General features: G+C 40.2%; 1 protein-coding gene across 3 annotated transcripts in view; it reads left to right on the plus strand.

The window, feature by feature from the left end:
- The window catches only part of ARPP19 (cAMP-regulated phosphoprotein, 19kDa), a 12,307-nt gene extending 588 nt beyond the window's left edge, over nucleotides 1–11,719 (plus strand). The window contains exons 1-3 of one of the 3 annotated variants that reach the window (XM_010571829.1): nucleotides 24–216; nucleotides 4,589–4,711; nucleotides 5,453–5,870. In XM_010571829.1, the coding sequence (XP_010570131.1) occupies nucleotides 163–216; nucleotides 4,589–4,711; nucleotides 5,453–5,620 (345 nt within the window). In that variant the 5' untranslated portion in view covers nucleotides 24–162 and the 3' untranslated portion in view covers nucleotides 5,621–5,870. Of the gene's footprint in view, nucleotides 1–23; nucleotides 217–4,588; nucleotides 4,712–5,452; nucleotides 5,871–8,208 lie in introns of those variants that run through there. The other 2 variants (XM_010571828.1, XM_010571831.1) reach the window with 2 other exon arrangements.
- The last annotated feature ends 9,239 nt before the right edge of the window (nucleotides 11,720–20,958 follow it).

Genomic DNA, 20,958 nt, shown 5'->3' on the forward strand with positions numbered 1-20,958 from the left:
GTTCGCTGGTAAATCGTTGGCGTGCTCTGGCCTGGCGGGGCTAATGGCGCTTCCTCGCTCCCTAGACCGGCCTCGGCCCCGCTCTCGGCCGGCTGCTCTGCCTGCCAGGGCGTCCCGGGGCAGAGAATTTCAGCTCGCAGTCGCAGCGGCTGGAGACCGGCGATGATCCGCTGGCTAAACTTTCGTTTCGCTGTTAGAAAATTTTCAGCTATTAATGTAAGCCGTTTAGGAGGCGAAATAGCCAAAACACAACGGCTGTGGCCTGTTCTAGTTAAGACTTTTAGAGAATAACTGGCTGGGTTATCTTGTGATGGCGTTATGATGTCATCTCTGTAACTAATAATTTTACAGTTTCTTAAGTGGGATTTGGCTTCACAGATGACTGTATGCTGTTAGCAGTTTCCTTCTGTTGGCTGTGACTTTAAGAAGCCGTTTGTTTTTCAGTCTTGTCATTGCTATGTGGACTCAGTTGCAATCTCCACAGCTATTTCTGATAGGGAGCAGTTATGAAACGCAAGGACTCTAAAAGAAAAAGCTTGATTTACGTTAGCTGTCAAGTTTTTGTTTAATAATTTACAATTTGTAATATGAGTTAGTCATACAAGTAGGCGAACTTTGGGGGGTTCATATGGAATGATACCTTCTCAATAGATGTAGTAATCAGAACCAGCTTCTATGGCAGGTTTGTAATCTATTCTTAAATGCGTGTTAATGTTCGTGTTAGGTGGACTACTGAAGGGATACCGTTCCTGTTCAGAGCCTATAAAAGTAAATCCCTGGCCTATGCAGCACTCCTAGAATAGCTCTGTAATAAGAGCATAGTAAAACACGCGGTAGCCAGTTTATTGTGATGCCTTCTAGTGTGTTCTGATAGAGTCAGGTGACTGGGGCTGATTATGCTGAGTTTCAGACTGAAGTCTTGAAATGCAGTGCTTATGCACTGTTTTGAAAAATTACCCTTTATTTGAGAGACAGGAATCCCTTACTGATCTGCTAATTTAGTTTTAATCTAGGTGTTCAAGACAAATTAATAATGTCAATAAAATAAAGCTTTGTTTTCTGTGAGTATATATCCTGTTAGGATACTGTGGCATCAGTGTTATTATGGCATTGCAATATTAACCTTCACTAAAGCTGTTTGTCTGGGTAGGCAAAATTGAACATTGACTCAGTTAATGCTTAGCTCTGAAATACTTATGTAAACAACCCATTTTGCAGTACTTATGTATGCTTAAAAAAGATGAAGCCCCTAAATGAACTTCGAGGCAGTGTTTTCATGATCAGACCTCTTTTTTAAACTTTTCTAATATGCTGTAAGAAGCTTGTGCATGTGTTAGGCGAGAAAGGTGTTAAACAAGAGAGTGATATAAATTGAAAACTTGCCAAAGACCAGCATTTCCTGTTCTTGGTGTGAAAACTCAGGATAGTGGCAGGGGGAAGTTCAGCAACAAAGCAGCTTTAGACGTTGGAGAACATATGCTTGGTTGACTGACTCTCTTTTTGCCTTAAAAGCCTATATTTTTCAGGAAGCTGTTAGAGGTGGTGCATTTTGTTCCTGGACTGGCTTTTGCCACATTAGTTTGGTGTACAGTTCTGCTGTTGTCATGTTTTTCCCATTTTTCTGCTTTACGTTTTGTCCGATGTCTTTTGCTAAAGAGGATGAGCTCTTCATACCAGAGTTTGAAAAGGCTGATGGCTCTTTTTTTAGCCATGCAGTTCACTTGTCCCAGCAGATACGCAACTTTACACTGCTAGTACCTCCGTAAAGATTAAAAGCTAATGCTATCTTTAAATGAGTTAGGTAACTACTGCCTTCCTGATAGATCCTTTTAATGAAGTAAGCAGACTTCACTAGCTGCGTCAAATTCCTATAGAGAACTAAAATAATTTCTTTGTGTGGTTGTCACAAGGAAGAAGAGCGTGGTATGTCTTGATTTCCGCCTACCCCCCCAATCATTTGTTAGTCACTTGATTGTTGCTTCTGTAACTGAAGGGAGAATGTTGTAAATGTATGAATGGCCTTGCTGGCTTGGGTTAAAGCCTTTGTGGCTCAACAACACATCTCCAAGAGTGCTCAATACCATCTAGTCTGCTGAAGAATGGAAGGTCAGGGCATGCATGCAGTAATCTTCCCCAGAAAACTATCCCAGGTCTCAACAATCTGTGGTTTAAAAGCCTCTGAGCTGCAAATGAACACATCGAGTTGCTTTCTGAATCCATCTAAATTCTTGGCACCCCCTGTATCCTTTGGCAAGGAGTTCTGCAGCTTAACTGTATTTTATAGGAAGAACTGTTGTCTTAAGTATTTTTTGAGCCTGCCATCAGCTGGTTTTGTTTGACACCCCAAGTCTTTGTATTGAAATTCTATTAATTTCTCTTACGTAGTTTTTTGAGTCTTAATTGTTCTTGGTCATCAAGGGTAAGTGACCATAGTCTGTATCCTTTTCAGCTGCATTGATGCATACCACAGTGTTTTGTGTTTTGATTGCCTGCTGTGCGATGATTTGTTAGCCCTGTGAGTTTGCATAAATGTCTCCTTTGATGCATCATGAATACATATTTATGTAAGCTATTTATTGTTGACCCTCCGTTCTTAAAAAATATCTCCTCTTGGTTAGTATTGGCAAAACATGCCCCCTCAAATGCTTTGTCTGTTGGCTCAGCAGTGAGTACCCAGTGATTCAGCATTAGCTGTTGAAAGTGTTCAGCTTAAAGGATTGCTTTTGAGAAAATCCAGTCAGAGTCGGTATGATAATAAAGCACAATAGGAAGAACAGCAGCTGAAGAATGATCTTTGTAACACGTGAAAACTGTGGTCTTGGCTAGTATGATATTAAGTAGTGAGCAATAGTATAGATCTATGTTCAGTAGTGTCAGGGAGACTTTGCCCTTTATTTGTATTTTGCATTGTATTGCGTAGCTGTGTTTTCATCTAATAAAAAGTATTGGTTCCTGTCCTCACAGAAGTTTCTCTTAAACTGTTAGGAGAATTTCTATCTTTTCTTGGTAGAACTGTTAATTCAGATTCCCACTGTATTGTACACAGCTGTCTTGAGATGTCTTGGCCTAATGGAGCAACTAGGCAATGTTATGTTCTAAATCTGTTGTTACAACCTTTGCTTCTGAGGTTTTTTTTTTTACCAGAAAGGTGTTGAATATTATAGAACTTTGAGCTTTTATAAGAGATATAGCAAAGCACTGGGGTAGGCTGGTGGGGTGGCTGTAGTTCTTCGGCAGTTCTGGCTTAAGTAGCTCCCAGCTGCCTGTGTTTCTCCTCCCTGCTGCTGTGCTAACATACCTGTTTGTGCAGCTGCTTGGTTATCCAGAATGTGGAAACTGATCCCAAGAAGGGGGGGGGGAACTTAAAAAAAAAAAAGTTATTTTTCTGTTGAATTAATTTCTGTAGCCCATTCATGTGCAGTATATATAGTCATGCTGACTGATGCAATGCAAAGGGTGATGACGCAGATAGAAAAGAGTGCGAAGGGGCTGCCTAAGCAGCTCTAAGTTGATATGAAACCTTAGTCACAGATTAATGTGAGGCCCTCCTGATTTCAATGGCAATTCTTTCCTGCCTAAAAGTCTTTGTGTGACTTCTTGAATTACTGTGATTTGAACTGCAGCAGTCAGTGCAAATCAATGTAGTCTCCCTGAACTAGCAATGGTGTGCATGCAAAAAAAAAAAAAAAAAAAAAAAGCCTTGGCCAAATACTAGAGAGTAGCAAACCAAGAATTTTGAATGGAAGATACTTTAGAAATTATCTAATAGAAGAAACTGTACTTCATACATCAAATTGCTACATGGACCGGAATAGATGAGTGTAAAGTAGAGGTCAGCGTTGAAAGACTGGATGTACAAATCGCAGTTTTTGCCAAATGAGTATATTCAAATGATTACTTTGAGCATCCATATTTTACAGTACACTCATAGAACAGGCATTTTATTTTACACAAATGCACTATCCAACTGTCTTCATCCTCATAATTTTACGATAATTATAGACATGTATAGAGAATTACAGTATTGTTGCTATTAATATGATAGCAGGCATGTTTTTGAGACTGAGCTACTTTAACACTGTTTCAGAGTGAATATCAACACATTACAGTTAGAGCAGTCATACAAACTAGATTGTGGCAATGCAAGTGCTAGTCTGGCTGTGCAACTTCATGATCAAACAGAGGCAGTTGGAAAAAAAAGTCCTGTGGCTCTTGCCCAGCTTTCAACATTTGTTTGTTCGTAGTGGAACCCTTGTTTTGACCAAAAAATGTTTTTTGTTTGGGGGATTTTTTTTTTTTTTTTTCAAAACTGAATAATTTAATTTTAGTATAGACCGCTTTTATGTGAAAGAGAAATGCATTGATTAGATTCAAACACATCTCCAGGAAAGGTATCTAAGATGGGAGGCTGAACTCCTATAGTTGCTGTCGGTATTCAAGAGAGAATGTCTGAAAATGTCTATTAAAATAATTGGTATATTCACTTGGTAGCAGCAATCAGCATGTTGGTGAATTACCTGCAAATGTATTCTGCATAACTAGTTCATTATTGTAGATTTCATTTACAGTATTGCTAATTGTCTTTCAGGAAATGGAGGATAAGGTGATCAGCCCAGAAAAAGTTGAAGAAGCAAAATTGAAAGCAAGATATCCTCATCTGGGCCAGAAGCCGGGAGGCTCAGACTTCTTGAGGAAGAGGCTTCAAAAAGGAGTGAGTTCTTTATTGTCCACAGGGTATGGACAAGAAATTCCAAAATTCCTGTATCTGTGATTTTTTTTTTTTCTTCCCACTCCACAGGCCTTTGTGTGAATAAAAGAGTGTTAAGAAATTTAAACTTTGTCTGTGAAAGCACAAGGAAGAGAAATCCATTTCTAAAAAACAAATGCTAAATTGGCAGGATAGCTGTTTTACAGCATCAATGGCTCAACTGCACTTTTTAGAAAAAAATAAACTTAGAGGCTGGCTGACTGCTGCTGTGATATACTTCATAAAAAACTTTATAGTAAACTCGAAGGGTCAGAACCTCATCCCTGTTTTGTACTGATCTTATCTTGCCCATTCTTATGTCCTCCTAATGTATTTCCACTCTTATTATCCATGTTTTTAGCACATGAAAGCTTAGTGTCTGGTGTGTTATGCGAGGCGCCATCTGACATCAGTGGCTTGAGAATGGCAGTGTAATTCTGAATATACACACTTACCAGAAAATAATGATAGAAGAATGAAGAGTGAGTTAGTATTTCAGTATTGTTCCACATTTAACCAGCGTCTGTTATTTTCTTAGTTACTCAACTGTTTATCTTTTTAGTTTAATTATTCATAAAGTGATTATGTAATGCCTTTCAGGCATGTGAGAACTCTCTTCTTGGAATAATCCTAGCATATCACTACTTCTGATGGTGCTTTCATTGCTGTCACACTGTTTGTTGGTTGGTTTTTTACTATTGTCTGGGCCATTTGAGTGCACGCAATGATTCCAGGTATAAATCCTTTGCAAACCAGCTGTTGGAGTTCAGTGCTGATCTAATTCTGTGCTATCTGGTAACATCTCCTGGGAATTGTTACTGTTGGCAGGTTTTTTGGATAAGCTTTCTCTTAAGTGGAGTATATGCAGCATAGTTAAAGGCTGCTGGGAATGGGCAGGTGGTAGATTAGGTGACTCCTTCTGTGAGTTAGGCTGTTACGTGGTCAAAGGCAGCCTAAATGAGACTTCAGTGGGTTCAGTGTATGTGTAGACACAGAAGGGAGAAGGTAAGTACGTGTTGTGATAATTCAGGAAAACAGACCAGCATCCACTCCCTAAGGATTGATGGCCATAAAGGAATTACGACTGCTTGCGCTCGGTGCAAATGTGAGGAAAACTCACCACCAATAATAACAATCTGTACAGTATCTTCATCTTGATTATAGCACTACTTAATGCAAAAGTTGTTGCAGCCTATATTTTCAAAGTTGAGCAGAGGTAGACCAGCGGGCATCTTAATTGACTAAGTGTTTGGGATTTTGCTGCTTTGATGGAAGATGATGTAAGCTTGTGGATTCCAATTCTTAATCTGCCTTCTTCAGTTCTCCACCCTTGATGTGGTGGTAATAACTTTCTTCAATTTCATTTTTTTATTGTTTTTGTTTAGTGTGCTCAGTGTCTTAAATGAGGAAGCATCTTTACTTGATATAGATGCCTGGTTTACTTCAGACTGCCTGGATTGCTGAAGTTTAAAATAAAGTGAGGATAGTGAGTATGTTTTCAGATAGTATTTGTGACATGAAGACACCTGGATAGACACAGTCATTTTGAAAGGGATGATCAAAATCAGGCCACCTATGAGAAGCTAGAATAAATCGGAGGAAAATACAGGAATAAGTTAAAGGAAGAAATGGGCTGATACTCTAATGCATGAAAGATCGTAGGTTATCTCGGATATTCTTGTAAGTGTATGTAGTCAACTGTAGCCCAGATTTTCTTCAATTTGGCAACTAGGACATGCTCTGCTCATTGATATTTGCTCTCCAGAAGTGTTCTGCATTGGGTGCAAACGCTATTATTAGCACACTTTCTCCAGAATAAGAGTAGATGAGAACCATGCTACACCACGCTCCTGTAGAGGGATTCTATTTGGAGATCTTACATGGCCAGAAATAGATATCTGTTAATGGCAGTAACACATTGAATGATTGAGCAATTCTGTTATTACGTAGATGCTGTTTAAAAGTTTCTTTTGGTTGCTTCAGTCTTGAAGGACAAAATATGAAAGCCGTTTTCCAAATCAGATTATGTTATAACTTGAGGTCTAGTCTGCAGATGCAATGCTAGAAGATTGTGGTGTAAATAGGGATTACACCATCAAAAGGATTTAATTGGGAAGGTTTACAAATAAAAGTGCATGGTTCAGATGTACTATTGAATGCATGGGAAAAACAGATTTGGTAACTTTGAGGCTCTGGCAGGGAACATGTAAAGCCTTCTTCGGGAGGCCTTGCATAAACAACATGCCCCCCACCCTTAGGTAAAGGCCTGTTAAGTCAGGTGTTCAATTTACTTCTCTCTTAATGACTGCTGCTTCTGAACATTTTGCAGCTGGTTAGTACTAATGCAAAATGAAGAGTATGGTAGTAATAACCTGCCTGGAAGCACTTAAACATAGCAGGTAGTGATGGCTGTTGTTCAACTGACTGAGGAATAAGCCTATATAAAGCAAATGAGGGAGTGTTCTCTTCAGAGATGATTGCAATCGTAAGCAGCAGTTGCTAGTGTAAATCTTTTTACTGAATCTGATTTTTTTGGCCTCATGTGACAAACTGTTCAAAATCATGGGTTACAAGTTCCTTAACAGTAGACCACATAGTAAGTGATGAACAAAATAGAACTTTTCCTGCAAAATGTGTCAATGAGCAGTCGAAGACTTGATGCAGACTTTGGATGAAATTCCATGCCTCATCTTACCATGATGCAGATAAATTGTAACAGTCATTTGGCTTTCACATCCACACATAACTTAATATTTTGAGAAATGTGACAAACAACAAAAAAGACTCTTAAAGGTAATGCTAATGAAAATTTGCTGGAATATTAAGGAACACTGTTTTAGATATTCAAATGTAATGTACTTTTGTATTCAGAAGAAACCTGGAGCGTGGGATAAGAATTACCTTCACACAGTGCTTTTCAGAAGGAGTGCACAGTAGATTTGACTTTGCTAAATAATTAGTTTGGGAACTTTAGGGATTATAGTTTCACTGTTGTAATGTATGCAGATAACAGGTTTTCTTGTTAGCATGCAGTTTCATGCTACTTTGATCTTCTGGTATGATAGAGCAAGCTCTGTTCTCCAGCTTTAGTTCATGCATTGTTTGGTTATTCTGTGTAGCAGAACTTGTTCACTGCAACAAAATTTATAAATGCCAAGGTTTCACCTGTGGGAGACCAGAGCTCTTGGGAAGACCAGGGCAAAAATATGTTCATGTATGGTGTGAGTTTAATGGTATATGTAGAACCTTAACTGTATACTTGCCTATTGTTAAGAGTTTAGCTGTGTGTGCTTAATAGTCTTGATAGAATTTTTTTTTTAATTGACATAGAGCTATCTTTCCAAATTGGAAAGATTTTATAACTGTTTTTAAAATGTAAAGAATCTATGTAACCATGTAATTCATTGTATACATCTGATAAGATTCCAGGCTTTTAAATACACGTGTGTTTTGTCTTCTAGCAAAAATACTTTGATTCTGGTGATTACAACATGGCAAAAGCAAAGATGAAGAATAAGCAACTGCCTACTGCAGCTCCTGACAAGACAGAAGTCACTGGTGACCATATTCCTACTCCACAAGATCTTCCACAGCGGAAACCATCTCTTGTTGCTAGCAAGCTGGCTGGCTGACGAGAACAGCTGAACTGCATGATTATTCTCATTCCTGTTATTTCTCCTTAATAGTTATTTCTCACCCTCACATCCCCCCTTTTTCTTTCTTACACTAAGTCATGAGACTGACAGCTTTGCAGGTAGCGATAGCATGTGCTGCTATTGTAAGGGAGTACTGTTAAGAGTAAAACGTGTAGTATTTGGACTAGTTGAGAACAATGCACTGATTAAAAAGGACAAGTTTGGTTAGAGCAATGTAATCTACTTGAAAATGTACATATTGCCCATTTCCTAGTGTAGGACTGGTTCCAGCAAGTGACATCGCAAGTTTTACAACTTCTAATGTTTCTGCTTTTGTTATTTCATCTTAATTACAGCATATTTGTATTTAATATAACCTCCAGTTGTGTTGGGTTTTTCTTCTGTGTTTGGGTTTGTTGTCTAAAATAGAGGTTTAGACCACAAGTTGCTAGATGGTAAAGCATGTATAAAAACAAAGACAGGGCTCTGATTGAATTTTGTTTCTGCTTTTGAACTTGAACGGCCTTAAACCTGTTTCAGCTTTAACAATAGAGTTTTTACTTGGGCAATATTTGCCCATTCTGGTGTAACTCTTGTGAATCTAGTGCTTATTGACAACTGCCTGTTGAAGCTGGTATTCTTTTCAGTTCTGTAGCTTAGGACACACTTTTGTTGAAGATGTGAATGAAGTGTGCATGTGCATAGACTGTTGAATTCACTCTTGTGCCATTTTTGTAAATACAATAGTTTTGCACAACCTTTTGCAAACGTCTATTAGTTTTACATTTTAAAAAGCAGGTAATGTGCCACTCAAAGCACAAGTGATTCTGTATCTTTCAAAGTCTTGTCCTGAAACTAAGAGCCCAGAATCTTGCTACTGAAAGTAAAAATTGTATACCTGAAATTTGTGAAACACATTTACACTTGACTCAGCCTTATGCTTTTGCGGTTGTATATTTTGTTTTGCAACAATGTCCAGCATTCAAATATAAATCTGGAATTTGTACCTGTGTTTGGAGGCAAGTGCCCTTTCTGTTCAGCATCTCTTCAAGCTTTTAAAGCTGAAATGTTCTGTCTGATGACATGGAAGATGGCTAAAGGTACTGTTCTAGAGAGTTTCCTGTGTGGCAAACACCAAATCTAGGCTTGCTAAGGTTTGATATGCAATTGTCTTTGGGCTATTTTAGACTTCTGGAAGTAGAAGGTATATATTTCTTTTTTTCTTGGACTCTTGAAGTGGTAGTAAACTATCTCCTTTTCTCTTTGTTATACAGTGGCTTTGGGGAAACAAAGAACTGGAAGTTGTATTTATATAATGCCCTATTGAGAAATAGGTAACTTTTCATGTCAAAAAATAGGAATGCACTTCAGATCATCTTTATGATGCAGGTCGTAAGTACTAGGTTGCCAAAATATGTACTTGATATTAGACAGGTAACTTGACGCATTTGAAAGCATGTTTGTTCAATGAAATCAGAATATTAAAAGTGCGGTATGATCCATAATGTAATTGATTTTCATATAGGTTCTTTGGGAGTATAAGAAACTCTTTAAAAAGATCACTTTACTGAATACCTTTTTCTTTAAAGAAACAGTTCTGAAACAGCCTATTAAAAACAAAGCACCACTGTGGGTATTATAAGAGAAAACACTCCTTTAAGATGCGTGCTTTTAGAACGACGCGCTTTGTGTTGACATATTCAGAAAGATCCTACAGGATAAAGGACTGCTAGTCAAAAAGAACGCTAGCTCATATTTTCTGCAGTGCTCTCTTCTAAAAGCAAACATAAGAAAATGATCAAGAGAAAACAGATAATCTTAATTTGGTCCTGTTTTGATCAGAAGATGAGCAAAGTATATCACTGTCTATATAATGCCTTTGGTTCAGAGAAGTCATTCCAGAGAATATTGAAATTGCTAACCTGGTTCTTTTCAAGTCTGTATAGCCCTTTTCTAGTAATTAAATGGGCTCTGTCAAGCCTGTCCTTGTTTCTTATCCTTGACTACTATTATAAAGAATCAGTGATTTTTGCAGAACAGATTGAAGACATGGGCCTACTTGACTTCTTCAAGTAAGAAATTAGGCTGGGAGAATAGCAAGGAAACTGGATATATTGAAGCAAACTGCTTTTTATAGATGTTTGTCCTAATGTGGAAATCCCTCTTTATTTTTATATGTATAAATGAAATTAAAACTTAATGATAGGACTGGGCCTGAAACAAATTTTGAACAATTTAAGGTGACTTGTTGTGTATTGTCTGGTGCCACTATCTGTAGCTCAGATAAGGTGAGCTTTCTTGATGTTTGGAAAGGTTTAAAAAAAAATAGCCATCTAAATTTAAACATTCCACTCACTTAGCTACAACTCAGCTTGTCCTGCTGGTTGGACAACACAAGCTCTTCCGATTCTCACTTGGTGACTTGCAGTTCTTAAGATTACCACAAATTCAGCTATGAATATATTATCCATGTGTATATTTGAAGTACTGTAATACTGACTAGGTCAATGACTGATCATGAGCCTTCATGTCTGACAGACCTCAGCAGCAGGCATGGCTATTTTGATTCTATACACTTAAGTATAAAACTTAAGTCCAATAATCGCTTAACAGTAAATCAAACATGACTGCAAATCAATGCTTACTTTCAGCTTACTCCAGCAAGATAACTCAGCTATCCAAACTTATGTACATAATGTATTATATGAGTTTTACCATTTGATAATTGCCTTTTTCAAAGAAAACCTGTCCGCACTGTAGACTGGCAGTCCCTTTCATATCTTGCCTTTAAAGATAGACAGTGTTTAGTTATTAGGGTAGTACTCATGTAGGCTTATAATAGCAGGTAGCACCGACATTTTATTTGAGGTAGTTAAGTGGATTAATTACAACTTCACAGATATGTCCCCAAATCTGTAGCACCAAAGGCTTCCCTCTCATTGTTCTTGATGTAGTAGGACAGTGTTTGTGTAAAGGCCACAGGAGTACATTTTGTTGGACATATTTACACCCAGTCAAGATGTTAAGGTGATAAAAATGTCAATTGTTCTTTACAAACTTACACAATGTATAGTATACAGAATAAATTGATCTACTTAGTTTTTATTGCAAAGTGGAGATTTGTCTCGTCTTTACTGTGGTTTCCTAAAAGATACTGCATACTTTGGTATTCTCTACGGAAAATTTCTAAAACCTAAATCTTGCTACTCTGTATCATTAAAAATATGACTGGGCTTTGGTTTCTAGTATGTTAGACTACAGAATTACTTTAATGTAATCACATTTATATATATTTCAGTGCTTATTTTTCTAATAAGGCAATTAAAGCTTATTGTTTGAAAACTCCGTAACAGATGATTGTTTTGGTCCCTTGCACTGAGTGAAGGAGATATCTGGGAATTAGCTTGGCATATAGAAGTTTGCATTGCTATAGACTATTGGCCTGAATATGGCAACATTTCCAAGAAATCAAGAGGCTGTAAAAAGTCCAACTAATTTCATATTCAGGCTGTGACTTAGGTGCTGATCTTTGTGCAACTTCAAGATCCACGTGGTGTATTTACACAATTAGCTCAGTCACCAAGGTCATAGTAACACCCTCTATACTCTGCATCTCTAACAAACAGGAGAAAAATACCCAGTTAAAGTAGTGTCATTCAAATATGCTGAGGCAATGCAAAGGCTGCATTAACACTGGCATTAGTAACCTAAAGTAACACCTGAATCTCTGTATGGGGAGTGGCATCAGTCTTCTGGCAAAGACTAAACCATTTAAATGCAGGCTTATTGCCCAAATCTGTTTCTAATTAGAGCTGAGGCAGGTATGGTTCCACAGACCTGTGCTCAGAAAGGCTTTGCGTTTAGTGGCTGTGCTCACAGATGATGACCATGTCAAGGGAGGCAGGATTGCAGTAACTTCTTTATTTGATGGCTGGGGGACTTTCTGTGAGCTTGGGAAGAACAGACTGGGGGAGCATGCAAACAGGATGAATGGGGTTTTTGTTTTTTTTTTTTAACTTGGAGTTGGGCTGAATGTGTCGTTTATTTATTCCTGCTTTAGTACAAGCAAGCCACCCTCTTTCAGATTCATGTCTTTGGCTTTTTCATCCCAATTTCTAGCATCCATAGATCCAGAGTAACTTGAAATCTGAAAACTTCTGTGCATATTCAAAGCATTTATTCCCATTAAATATTTATCTTGAAAATGTTTCTGGAGTACTAGCACAGAGGCAGATAGCCTTAAGCTCAGCTGATGTGCTTGGAAAAGCTTTATTTTAGGGGCAGATGACTGAACAGTCCCTATCCTTCTTGGGCAGTGCATCTTTGTTACAATGAGGATGCTGCTTGATATATGTTAATGATAAATATTCTTGCGTATTTATAGCAGGCACAGAAGTCTGTTTATTTACTTGACAAAGCCTTCCAGCCATGTCAGGTGGATGTTTATTTGACTTTGGTTTAAAATGGGAAGATGAAGTACTTTTTGTTTCTGACGCTGTCTAAATTTAATAAACATGTTTCAGTAGGGTTAGGGGTTTTTTTTACCTTATTGCAGAACAGTGTTGTAGCTCTTATTAAAATAAAAGAGGAATATGGTTGGATAAGCTGTCAACTTCCCTTGACAATATTACAGAATAATCAAATAACTGTCATTGACATTCCTGGTACAGGGAGTCTCCACAGAGACTGGGTTCAACCTCTGCTGGTACTTCTGTCTGTTTTAGTATGGTAGGGTTGTTTCCTTACTGGGTTTGAGGAAAAAAAAAACAACTGTAAGAGTCTTCCTTGAGAAACAGGAGTTGTATTTTTTAAATGCATGGCATTGAATTATATGGCTGAAACCACAAGGATGCTTAAATGCAAGAACAGGAGCTGAGAATTCTTCTGAACTTCAGGTCTGTTCTCAGGTGATGGTTTTTATACTGTTGAAAAACATCTGGCTAATAGATTGAAAAGAAAATATGTATGTGATGTTTTAGAGACAAGAGAAATCTTCCTACCGTAGGCATAGATGGGTCGAGGCAAACTTTCTGCATGGGAATTTAATCATGTAGGTTTTGTCTTGCGTTTTCAGGAAGGCCAAAAGAACCTGGAAGTAAATCCCAAGCATTGCTGGGATAATATGTGCATAGTACATGATCTTCTCCCTTCCTACGTTATCTCTTGCATTACATTTTGGAGTTCTTAACTGGTACCTCTTCAGTCAGTACTGACTGAAACCAGCCTTGTTTGTTTTCTACAGCTAAAAGTTGCAGGCCTAATCCTTGGTCTGAGAATATAGGAAAGGGTAGGAGCAGGATTTTAGTGTATGAATTTCTCCGTTAGCTTTGTCTTTCCAGTGAAAGCCACTTGGAGTTAAACTGATGGTCAGTGTTGAATACACAAATGCTTTTCTGAAGGAGTGGATAAGCCCATCCGCTGTGCCACATAAACCATTTCATGTTCCTTATGTTACCCTTATATATTGTTTCTGTGCCTCTAATGATTTCCCTTTTCTGTTTGGCCAACAGAGAATCCACTGCTTGCTTGTGGTACAGCGTGACAACAGACTAGGAAGTCCTAATTGAGAAGGGAGTTTTTCTGCCACAGCTGAACAGATCATGGATGTAAACAGAACACAGATGTAAGAAAAAAGATAGGACAGATGCTTTGTAGTGATTTCTGAAAAAAAAATTACATAAACTAATCTCAATTCATAGAAGGATTACTTTCTTTTTTTTTTTTTTGATTGGATTCGAATTCAGTGTAAAATTCTGCATGTGGACTGTCAGCTACATCAGCCATACGTTGTCAGCTGGAATACCCTGGGATACATGCTCTGAAATCAAATGCCATAAATGATCTTTTTGAAAAGATGCTGTGCAAGATAAGAGAATGAAGACATTTAAAATCTTGCCAGCAAATGTTTGATGCAGGAGATGCACCTTAAAGTAATAATTAAGTAGTCAGTCTAGATACATTACAAACAGGTTGTTTCTTGGCAACTTTCGGTGCCCCCAATTCCTGTCCTTAATGACAGATTTGAAATCCTGGTTTATGCAAATTGTGTCAAATCATAGCATATTTTGGACTCAAATATCTATTTTTTGCTGGGGCTTATAATTACATTTGGCTCCTGAGCTCCAGCTGTGAATGGCTGATACAGTAATCCACAGTCCAAGCGAACTCCTGAAATGAGTGTCTTTGAATTTAGAATAGATACCATCCTGAAGAAAGAGTTCTAAGTATCGGATATGAAGCAGCACACAGAGGGGAGGTTGAGGTCCCTTCTGAAAACAAAACTGAGATTTCTATGGCTCGTAACATCCAGATTCTTAGCCTGTTAAAGGCTTAATGAACTCTTAAATGAACCCCAAATCACTTTTGTATTACACATGAAAGATGACTGGTAGCTTTAGTATAGATATCTCTGTTTCGCCATATCGTACACATGAAGAGCAGCAGTGCAAACTTCTTAGCCAAAAACCTCGCCCTTGACCTGGCCAGCAATTCACAGGAACCAGTTCTGGGCTTCTCATAGGACTGAGAGCAGATGTCCAGTTCTGCTGATGGGAGTGAGCTTCCTAGGTATGGGACAGTAACAGTAATTGTGGTTGATAGATAATCCTGGACATACTGGCAGAACATGGGAAGGAAGGTATTTTTTTAATTCAATTCTCATTAGAGTTTCAACTCTGAACTCTCCCAGCAAAATCCGTTTTTTTAACCTCTTGTCTGAATTTACAAACCTTAGTTTACTAGCTGTAAGGACCAGCTATCTGTACCTAATACAAACAACTCCAGGTAAGGCTTCATATTTTCATCTTAACTATTTTTCATTTGTGCTTGCTACTTTCTCCATCTCCTTTCCTTCAGACAGCAGCAGTGGAGTACAACTAGATTATAAGCATGTATTGGGAGTGTTTATTTTGGGAGTCAAGATAGCTTGATTTTTATTTCTGGCTGTTACAAAGGTGATGAGTGATTTTTTTGAGTAGGTCACCCATCTCTTCCATGACTCGTTTTCTCTGTAGAACAGGTTTGTTTCTTTGATAGGCACAGCAAGTTTAAGGGGGAGTACAGATACTACCCACTGAATACAGAGCTGTTATCTAAACAGTTGAATTTTGCAGAGGTGATACCACTTAAAAAGTCAAAGCACTTTGGCGGAGAGCGTAGCAAAGATAACTGTTTCAAACTTGTTTTGTATTTCGGACCACTTGGGCTGGTAGGATGCATTCCCAAGGTGAAAAAGGAAAATACAGGAAGATAGTAATAGCTCAGTTCTGCTGTCAAACGAACTCTTGCCATAATGTGAGCTGTAAGAAACATGCATTAATGATCCTTGAAACAACGAGGTGCCGTCTCAAGACCTAGGCAGAACACGGATTATGCTTTTCATTCCCTTTTGACATGGACGTTAAACTTTTCAAAGATGTGTACCTTCATTTTGTGGTGAGAACTGGACTTGCTTATTGAAGGAACTGTCTTGGGCCCAGTTGTCTTCGGTGTTTTCATTAGTGGTTTGAATGGTAAAGATGCACTCGAGCTGGAAGAGGCTGTCAACAATTCGAAGGATGGGATCAGAATCAGAGAGAGAAAGCAAAAAATGGGAAAGCTGGCACCTGAGAAATACATGCGGAAACGCACAATGGGAGTAACGGGATAGGTGGGGTAGGATGGCAGCCGGGCGCATAGAGGCTGGAGCAGGCTGTAACCCAGATGCTGATCCAGTAAGCTGAGGCTGCCGCACCGAAGGCTCATCTCCTGGTTGCGTTAAGAGGAGAGTTGCCCGTGAAAGGAAGGGATCGCTCCCCTGTACCTGGCGCTGGTGATGCCCGGGCTGCAGAGCACTTGAGGCAGTACACGGGCTGCAGAGCAACAGAAATTACAAACGTCCCTGACGAAGAAGCGAGTCATTTGTTCAGCCTAGGAGAGGAGTTAAAAAAACGAAACCAAACCCCAACCCCCAAAAGCAGGACCCGGAGCGCGGCAGGAACAGCGGTTCTGGCACGAAGCGGGAGGCCGCTGTGGGGCCGCGCCGAGGCGGGGAGGCAGCGGCGCTGCGGCGGCGTCCGCCCGCCCGCAGAGCACCGCAGGGGAACCGGCCGTGCTGCCCGCCCTTCCCGTCGTGGGCACCGGGGACCGGCCGGGAGCGGGCGGCTGGGGCGGCTCGGTGGGATGCGCCGATCCTTGGGAGAGGCGCTTTGGCTTGGAATAGTCGTTCCACGCGGTTCCGTGCTGCTCGGCTGTCTCCTTCAGAAATACCGTCCCGTTCCTTGTGGAAAAACGCCTTCTACAACGCAGAGGCTTTGATATTAAGCTAGCCTTCCTGGTGACACTGCACCCTTAGATTATATGTCTTCTTTTGGCAGTCGTTCAGCGGCCCTGCAGTCAGCAGCGATGCGGTGCGTGACTCTCGTACGCTTTTTAAACGGACGTTTTTCTCATCTTTTTAGTCTTGAGTGTTAGTATCTCGTCAGCTTCTACCCGGAAACAGTTACTGCCCTATGCGTCTTGGTGGTGGCAAAGCCTGCAAATCGAGAGCTGGGGAAATGGTGTTTTATCCACTAGCAATGCATTGTTTTCATTGCTCTGCCTTGATCTAGTGCAAAAATCTGAGAAAAAGGGGTAGACCGCAGGTTTTTAAGGGCAGAAGGGATCACTGGGGTCGCCAGAACCGAGCACCGCGGTACAACATAGCAGACTCCAAATACTTCTTTCAAAAAGCTTGCACAGTCAAAGTGCGTTTTATCGAAAGCCATGCCATCTACATCCTTGAGCCACTTTATGAAATACGCTGAAATTATCTCCAGTCTAGCTCTTTGTGTGAGGAGAGAAAGGAAAAGAAATGGCCTTTTTGTTTTGGCATGAATAGCTCACCTTATTTGTAGAGTCCTCCCACTCAGATACGGTGGACAGCACGTTGGCTGTGCATCAGTACAAATCAGTCTGGACAGTCCTTTCAGTAGTCTTGACCATATCTGAATAGTATATTTGTGTAGGAGAGATTGAATGTGAGGAAGTGAGGTGCACGCCTGCAGTCCCTAAAGAATGCTAAATACGTTAGTTGTTCTGAGGCATCTTGGTGTCTTGTGTCTCACAGAAGAGTATCTCTGTTAACTGTCATTGCAAAAAGGGGTGAAAATCAGCATTCTGGTCAAAAGAGCAATGGTACTGCAGAGTTGTTCCCAGGTGCCCAATAGACGTCCTCTGCATAAGGAGTTATTTTGGAAAGGTATTCTTGATTTATCTCTCTCTGTGATGTTCTTATTATGGAATTAAAATGTCTTGTAAAGAGTTGATCAGAAGTAATTCTTTTTTTTTTTTTTTTTAAATTTCCAACCCTGTCTGAGCTTGAATTCACTTCCTTGAGTGGTTAAATCCTTTGGCCAGAAGCTGCCCCAAAAATGGGGGTGTCCTGTTGTCTTGGGACTGCATTACAGTGGAAAGTTCAGGGCCCCTTGTAGTTCCCGAGGAAGGCATGGCTCTGAATCGGGCGCCGGGGTAGGAAAGCTGCTGGGCGTTCAAGAGGGACCGTCTCTGCTGTCTTCCCTCTCTGCTGGCTTTTTCCCCAAGTAAAGCCATCATGCTGTTTAATTCACGTTCAGTATCTCATCCTTGATTAAGTAACATAAATAATGGATTTAAGGTCATAGTACTCAGAGGTAAAAAGAGCAAAGACAAAGTCAAACAAGCACAGGGATGATCCTCTGATGGGGACTGGCTGGGTGACGAAGGCCAGCGAGAATTCTTCTGTGCTTTACTCTCACACCACAGGCTGTTCTTGTCCTCTTTAGAGCCATATGTAGGCACAGGAGGAGCGACTTTCACATCTTTTTTATACGGGCAGGCAGAGTCAGGATTGTCATTCAGGACAGCTGCTTAAAGTACCAGAGCTTCCAGTATAGCATCGCCACTTAACGTATGGTATTGGCATAGATATTTTGCTAGCAAGCAGGGTAGGGTATGAATTTGCAGCACATCGTTGCTGGCTCTGTGTGTGCATGTGTGTGTCCTGAAGTGCAGTACCTGGCAGCGCTCTCACCCTCTCCCACTGGAAACCCACATCCCAGCTTGCCTGAGCTGTTCAGGTAGCTGTGTTCACGTGAGTTACTTGGAACAACAGTTTGTAAAATTATGTTAATGACTGGAGGACCACTGTTGCAAAGAAGTTGTCAGCATCGCTTCAAATCTGTCTGAGAACAGAAGTAGACTTCTTCCCAGCTATTGCTTGTGGAAGTGGGGCTTTATGCTGTATGCTTCGGTGTGTCCAGTTTTGCTAATATGCATTGTTAAGCCTTCAAATTTGGTTTCTTTGCATGCAAGTATAAAAAGAGCACCCATTGTCCCAACCACATGTGCCGTCTTGAAACAGCATAAAGGAACTCTTATTTTCCCAAGCTACATTATTTTTTGTTAGAAACCAGCAATACACGTTTTTGAAGAAGTTGTGCCACTCCTGTGAAAAGTCCTGTTCCTTTGATTTATCCGGGTGTATATCTAAACTTGGTGACCATATAGACAGCCTCATTGATACGCATGGTCGTAGTTAATCTAGAAATTGGGATTTAAGTTAAAGGACTGGCTCTAGCACACTCATGAGTGTGAACAATGGGCCCGAACCGTGCTGGGTGGGCTTTGTATTCCTGTGCTTGGTGTTGTTGCAAATAGAGACTCTGCTTGAAGGCATTAGCTCCAATTTTGGGATGCAGCAGTTTAAAACTGCTCCATGGGTTATATCCCAGGCATTCTTATTTAAAATATTATGCCTGTGAGCTCTGTTTAACTTGTCCTGTTGGACATCTGTCATTGGCAAGTTGGTGGTCCTGCTGTAAGATTGTTTCTGAAAGTTTTGGTTCTTTGACTTTGGAAACAAACTTAGGAGAATCTCAGGAAGTTTCCTGAATCACTGTAGCCCCGCTGAGCAGTGCTTGGATGTAGTCGATCAGCATTTCAGTAACTGCTGACCATCAACAGATACATACCTACTTCTGCTGACCTGTAAACACCTACCTCTGCTGACCCATAAACATTGATAGGAACAATCTAGACTATGCACTGGCTTTTGTTAAGTATAATCTGCTTTCCTTGGAAGTGAAGAACAAGTGAGAACGCTTTGCCTAGACCTGGAACTCATCTGACTTCTCCACACTGGCCAAACCACCACGTTTCGTGTTAGATGTCACCTTTGTGACGTGTGACCTCCAGGACATGCTCTCGTTGCCTGTACATGAAAATTAACAAAGGAGATCAGACACTGTGTTTTTGCTGCCTATTTTAAAGTCAGAGTGAAGAGTTGATGTCGTTCAGTCATTTTTCTTCTCCATTTCCATCCTTTTTTCCCTGGGTTTGAGTTGTTTGTGTTTCATGCTGTGCTTTCCTAGAGCATGCTGCTTTGCCCTCTTGGGATTTCTGTTTCAGTTTTGTATGGCTGTGTCCAATGTGCTTATTTATTTATTTATCTATCCATTCAGTTAGACATTAATTTATTTTTATTCTTGCTGCTACCAATATGTTCTTCCCTTTCCAGTATCTTAGAGGTTAGGGGCAGCTAGCTCCAGCTAGCTTGCTCCTAATTTAGGGCCTAATCCAATTTCACTTAAAAGGGAGTGGAAATACTCCTTTGAATGCAGAGAAATCAGTAAACAGATTTTGCTGGAGAGCGCAGTCTCGGCAAACTGAACTCAGTAGCTGACCTTCAGTCCTGCCGCTCTCTCCTTGAAATGGTTCAGTTTGAGGGTTTATAAGCAGTAAATTGAGTTAGGGAAGTGTCAGAGGGAACTGCATAGAACAAAAAACCGCTTGTGCAGTCCCCGGCGTCGCAAGGAGCCCTTTCTTGCTTTCCTGGGGCTGTGTGCAGGCAGCTGCTTTGGGTGTGAAGCCAGGGTATTACAAGACTTGGTCTTCCCCTTCAGTTGCGCCGGGTCCTTGCGAGTGAAAATGGCAAAAGGCAGATTCTGACCAGGTTATGGCTCTTCTTGGGTGCGTTAATGGTATACAGGGAGGGAGATACAGCAAAAAAAACCAACCCAAGCGCAAGAGAGAAAATATAACTGTATTTCCAAATTTCTGTGCTTATTAGTGGGCTTTTCTTGGGGGTTAATAAAAGCTGCCTTAATTATTAGTCTTGTATATTGCTGTTTGAACTATCGCATGTGACATAAGTGTTTTCTAAACATTAAACAGTAACCAGTTGTCTCAGTAGATCGCTGCTTTGTTCTTCCAGAGCCATGCAGCCCAGTAATGCAGAGATGCGAGTCGTTCGTCTCCATGCACAACTTGGGCATCCCGCTCTGCTTCTGAGTTGGACCCGTGCAGTTCAGAGCAGAGAGGCTGTTGCAGACACCAAATGTGTACTGTCAAGCAATTACATCTGCAAATGACAGTGAGCCTTTACAGTATATTTTATAACTGTATCTCTGCCTCTTCTAAAAATCTAATGCAGCAGCAGCAGCAGCAGAAGGGATATTTCAGTTGCTTTTTTGCTTCAGAGACCTGCTGTGTCACTGGAATAAACACGATCGCAACTCTGCCAGTGACAACTCACAGCTGTGTGCACCAACTGTATTCCTGTTGCTTTTAAACTGAAGGTGC

This window comes from Haliaeetus leucocephalus, unplaced genomic scaffold (assembly GCF_000737465.1).
Source record: "Haliaeetus leucocephalus isolate CR32 unplaced genomic scaffold, Haliaeetus_leucocephalus-4.0 Scaffold339, whole genome shotgun sequence".
NCBI classification, from domain to species: Eukaryota; Metazoa; Chordata; class Aves; order Accipitriformes; family Accipitridae; genus Haliaeetus; species Haliaeetus leucocephalus.